The sequence below is a fragment of the Furipterus horrens genome, unplaced genomic scaffold (genome assembly GCF_987537825.1).
Source record: "Furipterus horrens unplaced genomic scaffold, mFurHor1.1.pri manual_scaffold_11, whole genome shotgun sequence".
Taxonomy (NCBI): Eukaryota; Metazoa; Chordata; class Mammalia; order Chiroptera; family Furipteridae; genus Furipterus; species Furipterus horrens.
Window position 1 is genome coordinate 46,769,678 of NW_028327181.1, and position 10,255 is coordinate 46,779,932.

At 46.6% G+C, this 10,255-nt stretch overlaps 1 protein-coding gene across 1 annotated transcript; it reads left to right on the forward strand.

The window, feature by feature from the left end:
* Positions 1-7,843: 7,843 nt before the first annotated feature.
* Positions 7,844-9,939, forward strand: CDRT4 (CMT1A duplicated region transcript 4). Its single transcript, XM_090257305.1, has 2 exons — positions 7,844-7,913; positions 9,509-9,939. Exons 1-2 carry the CDS (start codon positions 7,871-7,873, stop codon positions 9,937-9,939), a joined length of 474 nt encoding a protein of 157 aa, XP_090113431.1. The 5' UTR covers positions 7,844-7,870.
* Positions 9,940-10,255: the final 316 nt, after the last annotated feature.

A 10,255-nucleotide genomic window follows, 5' to 3' on the forward strand; every position in this document is an offset into this window, starting at 1 on the left:
CCAGCACGTGCAATTTTAACAAAGCATCAAGGTGTGTGGGATACTTTTGGGACAATTTCCCTGTGTGTAGCTGGTCTTGGCCGCAGGCAGCTGATTCTTTTTAACTTTTTCCCTAATCCTCCTATGACTAGGGTGGCAATCGGGGGATCTGGCTCCAGCTCTCCTTCCTGCCTGCAGTCGGCCTCAACTGGTCATGGACCATTTGCTCACAGACTCCGTTTTAGTTTCTGGCCCATTTTTATGGGCTGTGCTCCAATAATAGTGGACCCTGGAGCTGGAAGGAACCCTGGACACCATTGCAGCAAATATCCTAGCTGCTCTTTGTCCACAGAGATAGGGGGACATGATGGACATGACTCATCTCTCAGGGCTGAAGGGGTAGTGGCTTTGGCAATATTGAATCTTGGGGGAGACTAGCAACCATCAATAGACAACATTGTCAGGGCACCTTGCTGTACAGAGGTTTATAACAAGTGGAAGAGTGCAAGTGAATTTTCATTTGAAAAGACAGCTTATTATTTACAGTGGCTCAAGTTGGGAGCACTTAAACATTTCCAAATGGAGACATGATTAATACTGGTTCTGTCACTTGATGGATTATTAAGGAACCTCTAACATAATTATGAACAGTATTTAAGAACATGAAAAAGTACAATATAACGTTAGAGCAAAAATGATGAATTCAAAAGGATATGTACATTTTGTGCCCATAACCCACGTACGTAAGACCTGGGTGAGAGCAGGCAGGTAATGGTTGTGTAGTGGTTAATGGGATTATAAGATTAAAAAATAGCGTTGCCCAAACTTTGTATAATGCTGATATATAGTTTCCGTTATGAGAACACATACAAAAAGATACAGCAAAAGACAACTGGCCATCACTGACATGACACATGCTGGAATTGCTCTTCTAGGAAAGGGGATAATTTGTTCTAGTTCCTCATCATCCCTTAGTGCGTGTTGGGCTGGCCACACCTGGGAAGGGTGTGCGACTCAGCTCATTGGAAAGAGGTGCCTGTGCACAGCCTTGAATTTAGCTTCCTTCACTCCGTCTTCTTTTTTAACAGTGCTTAGTACCATCTACAGTGCCTTCCTTCCTTTGCTTCATCCCCACATGTTGCATTTGCCTTTTGTTTAAGTTCCATTCTGTAAGTAGTTCTAGGCCTGAAATTATTGCTGAGTGTGAAGAAAGAGACTCGGGGCAAAGTATAGTCAAACCCCTAATTTTCAGGAGCCGATTTATTTGGATTGTGGTTCAACTCAGGAAAACTCCTCTCTGACCATTGGGAGTTTTGATTTAATTATAATTTGGGGTTCTCTTTTACCTTGGAGTTGGGCATAATGTGTGATGCACGGATTTTCTCACATTTGGCCAGGAACAGGGATACGTGTACGATGCTGAACGCATGCTCTCAGTAGGCTCATGGAATGATTGAATCCTATAGAAGGCGGCCACTTTAGTTCTTTGCTTCTTGGCAAAGTCTCAAATGTAAACCACCTTCTTCAAAACAAACACTGACTTGGGTTGCTAGTGCTTTGAGCATTTTCAAAGGGGATGGCCTGGCCCCTTGATGAAGGCAGGTCCTGGAAAATGCCTGTCTGCTTCCCCCATGCCTTCTCTGGGCTTACAATGCTCCCATTGTTCCAGAGGAGTGGGACTTCCTCTCTCTGATTGATTAGACAGAGTGAGACCACACACTTTCATGGCCCCACTGCCCAGGAGCCAGCTGTCCGGCAGCGAGAGGGGCTCGGAGCACAGGCTGCCTGAAGTCTTCCATGTTCAGTTTTCTGAATGGGAGACTGCAGGGCTATTCCTTGCTGCCTGTTTCTCTGTACCTTTCCTAGCTGTCTGCCTATTAGTACAAAACATCTACCCTAAACTGTCTACAGAAAGAAAGGTTGAAAAGCCCTACTCTGATTATGCCTATTGGGCTTGTTCTGAAAATCATATTTTAAAATTTTGAACTTGATCTGTAAACAATATGGCCACATATACTTTGTGCCTAATGGGTCTTATATTACATCTTAAAATGGGAATTTTCGTACTTATGATTTAAAATTCCTTAGATAAGTATACAAAATATTTGTAGTTAGTTGTACCTAATGGGTATACAATGCCTGGTGATTTCTCCTGTAGTGAATTGGTAGAGCATTTATTCAGCCAACTCAACATTTTAGTTCCTATGCAGAACACATGCCATTTGGACACAGCCCATATGATCTGCATACCGGAAGACAAATGTGGGCCCTGAGCAGAGAAGGCCTTCGCTCAGGATTTGAACACACTGAAGTTGGCCTTTAAATCACACCCACTGCCCAGCATTTTCCTGTCCTTCAAGATTCAGCACAATCATCTTCCCTTCTTGAACCCGTTTCTTGACATCCCTTCCCACTCAGGCACCGGGCAAGTTTACGGTCTGTCCCTTCACAGGGACGTGAGCCCCTTGGAGCAGGGCTCTGTGTCCCCGGCACCTGTTGCGACGCCGAGCACATGGGCACATCTAACACGTGTCTGCAGAGCGACTGACATGACTCGGTTTGGCCTATGTACAAAGATGTCCTCCTTTTTTTCTGATGACAAAGGCGACATGGATCGTTCTTCTCTGAGCTGCTGTCACTGGTGTGGGAAACAAGCCTGCTCTGTGGACTTTGACACTGAGAAGGGCGTAGGCGCCAAAGCAAGGGGCGAGTGTGGAGAACTCATGACACGCTTTGGATGGGCGCAGGCCCCGCACGAGTACACGTCTGTTGAATGCGTGTGTGAATGGATGAATGGATGGATGCCGTGTGGCCATAGATGCTTGAACTCTATTTCCACTGTGCTGTCTCTCAAGGTATGCACATAATTCTTAGAGAAAACAGAGTACAGGAGCATTGTCAATGCGCAGGGTACCCCCCTCTCACCCTCAGTACGTGGCGAATTGATGATGCCAGATCTCTCTATAAGGTGATGGGCACTTCTGGGTAGACTCCCACCTCCCTGCCCCAGAGGTGGTTAGAGATAAGTGTTTCCCTCAGAGAGAGGCATTGTCTACCTCAGGGACATGCTGACAACCTCCACAACTGCCCTCCACAGGCAGCCCGATGCTAACAGTGCGCAACAATGGACTTGTTTCTCCTTGCCTTGGAGTGTGCCTGTGTCTGGGGAGGGGCAGTGCAGAGGAAGAAAAAATGGGCAGCATAAGGGGGGGCCAGAGAACTCCTCTTCTTTCCTGAAAGTCAACTTAACCCTCTTTACCTCCGTTTCCCTCTGTCTTAACAGTTCCAGGATCCCCAGGGCTGCCCAGCATCAGTGTTGCTAAAGGCATATCAAGTCATTATCTGTGTGTACCCCCTAGGCCCCATCAGGTAGAGGGGAACTATGGCAAGAGTTTGCATAGGTTTAGTGGGGTTGGGGGCAGGATAAAGACGTGGAGAGAATCATGATAAGGCGGGGCTCAGGGGAAGTTGGTGGGTGTGCACTGTGTTTTCCCAGGTCAGAAAGGCAGGGGTCAGAGCACACACGGGGGCCGCTCAGGCAGACAACACCACACCAACCATGCACTGACACACTGCACCAGCTTGATCCATGCCCAGGAACGTTCCTCCGGGTCTTAGAGAAAAACCTTTCCAAGACACTTCTGGCCTAAGTGGCAGCTTCCTCTTCAGCCAAAAATAAACAAGGAGCAGCCAGAGGACAGACAAGGAAAGAGGGCAGGGGAGGAAATGAGAGGTTGAGGAGGATAACCTGCAGGGGTGAAACAAGACCTGCCTCAGCTTCCTGTTTTGGAAAATGTGGTTCTCCTTCTGGGGCAAGATGAGACTCTTAGGTATGGCTGAGGGAGAGAAGTGAGAGATGAGATACAGCAGGACAAGATGCCTACAGAGGGGAGCAAAGAAGAGAGGAAAGAGGCTGAACAGAGGGAAAAGTCTAGTTTCCAATGGAGCATCAGGCCTTCATGTTGGCTTGGTCTTCTGAGTATGGACACTTCTGTGGGACCAGCCTTCTGAGACCGATTTCATAGGAAGTGAGCCATTGAAGACGCAGGTGTAGCCTTAGCAAGTTCATCCTTCCATCCTCTTATGTCATAAAATTCTTTGATGCTCACATTTCCAAAACAAGGGATGGAGAAAGATTTCAGAATCCACACAAATGTTGTCCTGGTTATCTGTTCCATGAGCTGCCCTACTCGATGAATGAATAAACAAATGACTGAATGAACAATTCAATGGTCAAATGGGATTAGCAATGCTGTAAAGGAGATTAGGGGATGCTGAAAGCCAATCTACCTTTTGGAGAGTTAGAGGTCAGGTTAACATAGCACAGGTTCTGAGAAGCCCTGCACCAGAAGCATTTGTTTAACATGTCATTTTTAAAACTTACCTGACTGAGGACAGGCCTGCTAAACTTACAGTCCACAACACCATAGACTATGTAAATAATGTCCCTGGATTAAACAGTTTATATGGCCATATAAGGTGATCCTTGCCCTGGACCGTTTTTCCCCTCTAGATAACACCTGTTAACATCTTGAGAGATTCCTGCATTCTATGGGACACAGCCTGGGAAATACTGGTTAGGATAATGTCTTGCCTGTTTTGAGACTGCAAATGGCACTATTTTCACAGCATCATTGGGGCTAAAATCTGAGTGAGGTTGACTTGTGCCAGTGTATTCATCCATCAGTCCTTCTGCAAGATGGTTTCCCGAGCTAAGGATGCAGCTTGTGGCTACGGACAGAGGGTGAGATTAGCTTTGCAGGAGAATGTCATTCACAGCCACAGTTTGTTTTTGTTTTTGTTTTAGTTCAGTACTTTAAGACATTGGTTTCTTATTGAAGTCAATTCCAGAATAAACAGGTGGTGTTGGAAAGCTCCACAGTCCTCTTAAATGTTAGGTCACTGATATGCAGTACTGAGTATATGTAATAAAGCTTGAATGAAAATATGTGTCTTAGAACTGCCATCCCTTAACTAGCTAATACCCTGTACATCTTCAGTGGTTTTAGATTAGATTCTAAAACAGCAGTTTCCAAGTTTTGTTGCACATTAGAAGCAGACTTTTAATTCTGATGCCTGTGTTGCATCCCATTCCAATTAAATCATATGTTATGGGTGCAAGTCAGGTATTTGAATTTTTGAAAGATCCCCAGTAATTCCAATGTGTAGCTGAGTTGAGAGATCGCTGGTTTAGAAGCACTTTTATCTCCAGACATTTAATTATAACAGCTGTGCCTCTGTGAGAGACGCAGGACAGAAATTCATCCTCATCCCCATCTTGTTTGATAACAGAAACCCTAAGGAGCATGATCAAGGTCACTCATTTGTGTCAGGTCCCAGGCAAGTGTCTCTTCTTTGAATTTATTTAGGTTAAACTCAGCCTATCAGACTAGATTCTGGAAATGGTGGGATAAGAAATTGGGGGAGGGGGGAAGCTGGGGTAGAAAGCCCAGTTGGTTGAACATGGCCTTGTGCCTTCAGAAGAAATAAGAAAACCCATCAATGTCACGCCTCCTGCCTCTCCGTCAATGCCACTTCTGTCCATAGACTGCTGGTTTGCATTTCACTTACAGAGACAAAGTGGGACCTTTGTGCCGAGCTGAAGGAAATTATAAAAGCCTACAGCTTGTCTTCAGACTTAATGTCAACTATTTGTCTCCTTTTATTTTCAGACAAACAAGTCCCTGCGTGAGTGTTGAGGCTGTTTCAAACATTCGCTCCCCTGGTTTTATAGTTTCCTTGTTCCTGCATCGGCAGGTGTGAGACGAACCGGCCACTGTCTAAAACTGTCCTGTCGGCCACAGAGGGCTGTTGCACGCGTCCAGCAGCACAGGTGAGCGCTTTGGAGCATCGTGGTGGCTTACACAATCTCAGGCTTGTGTTGAAACAAACCATTTAGTGGTAACTAGGCTTCTCTGAGGCTTCAGAGTTCATTAAATAGAACCTCAGAAGCAAGGATAAAAGGAATTATCCACAACTGCCAAAATACCACAACTGAAAACATTTTTCTTTCCACTGTCTGACATGATTGAGTAACTCTGTTGTCCATATGAGGTGAAGTTCGGACACATTCCTCACAGCTCTACAATCTGGGAGATGAGCCACGTATTCTCTTTCATTGCAGGTAGGCAGGTGGGGGCTGGGAACACCAGGTGACCTACTGTAGGTGATGGGGAACTTGGATGGATGGCCTAGGATTCTGAGATCTCATGGTAGATCTTAGAAGAAGTAAGATGCTTCCACTTCCACTTTTTTAATTATGTATAAGTCTCTTAGGGTTAGAGGGTGATTTGAGCACGATTTCTTCCCTAGCCTCAGAAAAATGATATTGTGAATTCTCCTAAAAATGTATTGTCATGAAAGATTTCCCCTGAGATAATAGTAGGGACTCTTGTAAGGGCTGTATCAGAGTAGGTTTGACAAAAACTAACATTTTTTTTTTTAAGAGTATGGATTAATCTCTAAAATGTTAGCTTTTGTTAGGTGTATTATAATAAAATGCTGACATTTGTGAATAATTTAATTTATAAATACAGGGAATTTAAGGTTGTCTGTCAACAACACACTCACTTATATTCCAGAAAGTTCCCTTGAGTAGAAGGAAAAAAAAGGGGTGGAAAACCTGGGAATTGCTTATGTCAGGAGAGTGTTTCACTCATGAGCAGATCAGCTGGAGGGAAGATTTAGAACCATTTTTCACTCTAAACTAGAGGTACTCAGAGTGTGGTCCTCAGACCCGCTGAATGACCTGGGACTTAGTTAGAAACGCAAATTCTCACACCCCCAGAACAGACCTACTGAGTCAGACTCATTGGCCGGGGCCGCAGGCCTCTGGGTTCTAACTCGCTTCCCAGGAATCCTATGCTCCCTGGTTTGAGAAGCATTCTCCTAGTGATGCTTCTCAAAGTGCAGTCTCCTGACCAACACCATCAGCATCACCTGGAAACGTGCTAAAAACCACCCAAGCCTCTCTCCCTGGGCATTGGCAGGTGATAACAGAAATGCTCCGTGGTGCTTTTCAATGTTCACAGGCCACAGAGATGGCAAAACTGAACATATAGAATACAGAATTCTTGGATAAGAATTCTCAGATGCGCCCTTTCTGGAAAGGAACTGAAAAAGATCTGGATCTGTTTTCTATCACTGGGTAATTAATAATAAAACCTTACAAATCTTCAACGTTCCTTCCCCTTTCGGTTTGGCCTGCTGGCTACTGAGTCATCAGCTCTGGAGGGGGGCCCGGCGGTCGGCGCTGTAACAAGGCCCACCGGGAGATGTGCCCTCACGGTGGAGAGCTGCGAGACTACCCTCCCCATCCCGCTGCCTGCATGCTCCGCCATGCAGAGAGGAAGACTTGCCTGTGCCCACCCGCTTGGGCTTGGGGGCCCTGAGGCCGACTCGGCCGCTGCCCGCCTCTGCTGGCGCAGGCTGAGAGGTGCGGCCTGAAGGGCAGGATCTTGGCTCATTGCAGTAACATTACTGCACTTGGACCCTGGGAGAGAAGATGGCACGGTTTGGAAGTGGACCTTCCTTGCCTTCACTTTTTCCACGTTCCAGCTTCCATGCAGCCCCCAGGCCTGCCCAGCACCAAGTCCTTGAGCTTCAGCTCAGAGGCCAGAGAGCAGGAGCCCAGAGACTGATGGGTCCTGGGTCTCCTGTTCCTGCTCATGGAGCCTCTCTCCTGCTCCCCGGAAGGCGTGCCCACCCCTCTGAGGGTGGGCTCGTCCTCATCGAGCCTTAGGCAGAGGCCTTTTCACTTGGGATCCCAGGATAGCTGCTAACATTTTCTCCTCTGGTCACTCTGTGAGGGGTAAGGGTGGGGGTGGGCTCTAGCTAATGAGCATATTTTCCCAAAGGTATTTGGATCCCTGGTGTGAAGAACTCTCTAAAAATGAACAAGAGGACTAATGCAAGAAGGGTGAAGAAACGTGAAGGTAAGGCTTGCAGCCTTAAGGAGGGGGATTCTGCTGTGGGGCTGGCTGAAATCTGAGGATTTGGGATGGAAGGACAAAGGTAGGGCGCAGGGGGTGGCCACTCACATTTCCCTGGTTGAGAGAATACAGCATGTTGGGAGATGAGAAAGGGTGCTGCTCATTTTGTCCCAGACAGTTTTAGTCTCGCCTCTGCCAGATGTGGGCAGGTGCCCTGGCCTTCAAGGTATGCGCATCTGCACCTGCTCTGAGGAGAGAGACAGAGAGTCACGTCTGTGCCTGGAAGCTCTGATGTGCATTTTCCAATGAGAGATGTGGTGCTGTCACCCATCTTGCATTCCTGGGACAGAGGACACCCTTGCAGGGGGATGGGACCTTCCACAGCCTGCCCCTTCCCGACAGCTCTGTCCCCAGCTGAGCTCCAGCTCCCAAGTGAGCACTAGGAGGCCCCCGGAAATAACTGTCATCTATATCTTCCCTTGATTATCCTCACTGACAGCGCTTTTCACTGACCTCAGGTTGGAGATGGCATAATGAGCCTTTTAATTCTGTTGCCTCTCAACCTCTATTGAAACGACCAAAGGAATATAAAATCAAGGGATGTATGCCCTAGTTGAGTAAACAGGGGACTGCAAAGGCTGCAGGAGAGAAATGTTGAGGCATTTGCTGCTGGACAGAACGAAATTGCAAAAGGAAGGCAGCAGGCCTGCCCTGCCATTGATTTAGTATCTGCGTAGAAACAGGCTGTTTGGTAAACTAATAGGTAGAATTTCCAATAAAGCCCCCCAACCCCCAAACATCCAAAACGTCTGGCCAGCAGCTGCAGTAAAAGCTTACGGCTTTTTGAGCCCAGTAGCCTTGAGTTCACACCTGCCACTTGCTGGCTGTGCAAGCTCGTCAGTGTCCGTCTCATCTTTTGTTAAACGGGGATCATACTCATTCTGAGGGGTAACAAGGACTAAATGAAAGTGCAGAATGTTCAGTTGCCATTGACTGATTACTGTATGCCAGGTTCTGTCCCAAAAACTTTACGTAAATTCTTTCCTTTAATCTACAAGCAAGCCCTAGTAAGTTGATCTTATTTTAATCACCAGTCTACACACGAGGTAGCTAGGATTTAGAATGGTTAAGACACTTGCTCAGGGTTCACGGCTGGCAGAGTGAGTAGAGCAGGGATTTGAACTCAAGTCTAAGTGCAAAGCCTATGTGTTCAAACCCTGAGCTACACTGGTTCTGGTCCTTAAAATATATTGCTTTATTTAATTCTTACAATAGCTGTACGGTAACCACTTTTACTGGTGAAAAATAGAACTTCAGAGCTAAACCATTTGATACTATATAAAGATCTGAAACCAACCCAGCTTGATTCCAAGTTCCCTACTCTTTACTATCATGCTATAATCAATATGCTCCATGGAATGTCATTCTGTTTCCAAGTTTTGGATAAGGCTTTATTCCCATTAAATACAGATGCAGGATGGCTATTATATATGATTAGGAGAAATTAAAAATGTGGTTCCAATATCCTCTATTTCTTTGAAGAATTGAATTATTGTCTGCGAGAGCCTCTAAATTGCCTCATTTCTCTTTACTGGTAGACAACTCGGCAAACATTGGGCTTCCCCCGGAACTGCTTGAAAAATGTGACCCTTGGCCAGCCTATGTCACATACACCTCCCCGACGGTGAAAAGGCTCATTGAGAGAAGCAAAGGTAGAGAACTGGAATGCATGCAAGCTCTTGAGGAAAGACAGCGAACTCCGAAGCTGAATAAGAAAAAGTCATCGAAGATCTCTGGCAAAATGTTGTACAAGGACATGAAGTCAGACACCATGGAATCGGTGTGGGGCACTTTTTCTGTATCGGCCACAGGTCCTGCCGCTGTCCCAGAACCCATACACTTTCATACGGATGCCAGAGAAAGTCTCACTGAAAATCGTAACATGATCATCTTCTCTCGAAAACCTATGACGAGGAAGCTTCCATACAGCTCCCCTCTGGCCAGCAAGGAAAAACACTCCAATGTTTAGCAAGGAGCCCCCGCAGCCACCCCCCCCCCCCCCCGCCAAGAGAGCACAGCAGTTCAGCTTCATTTGCCACGAAGTTCACCACGTCCTTTACATCTGGACCTGCCCTGCTCACGCAGAGGTGGGCTGAGATGCGCCAGATCAGAACGTGCACCATGGGTGGGTGCAGCACCTCTGGCATCGCAGTCAGAGGGGCTGGGAAGCACCAAGCTCTAGTTCCCACTATAGATACTCAGTACCTAACTATGGGTAAACGAGCCTGGGTCCAGACAGGAAACAGAAGTCACACCAGTTAGATCTTCAGAAATAATTTCACATA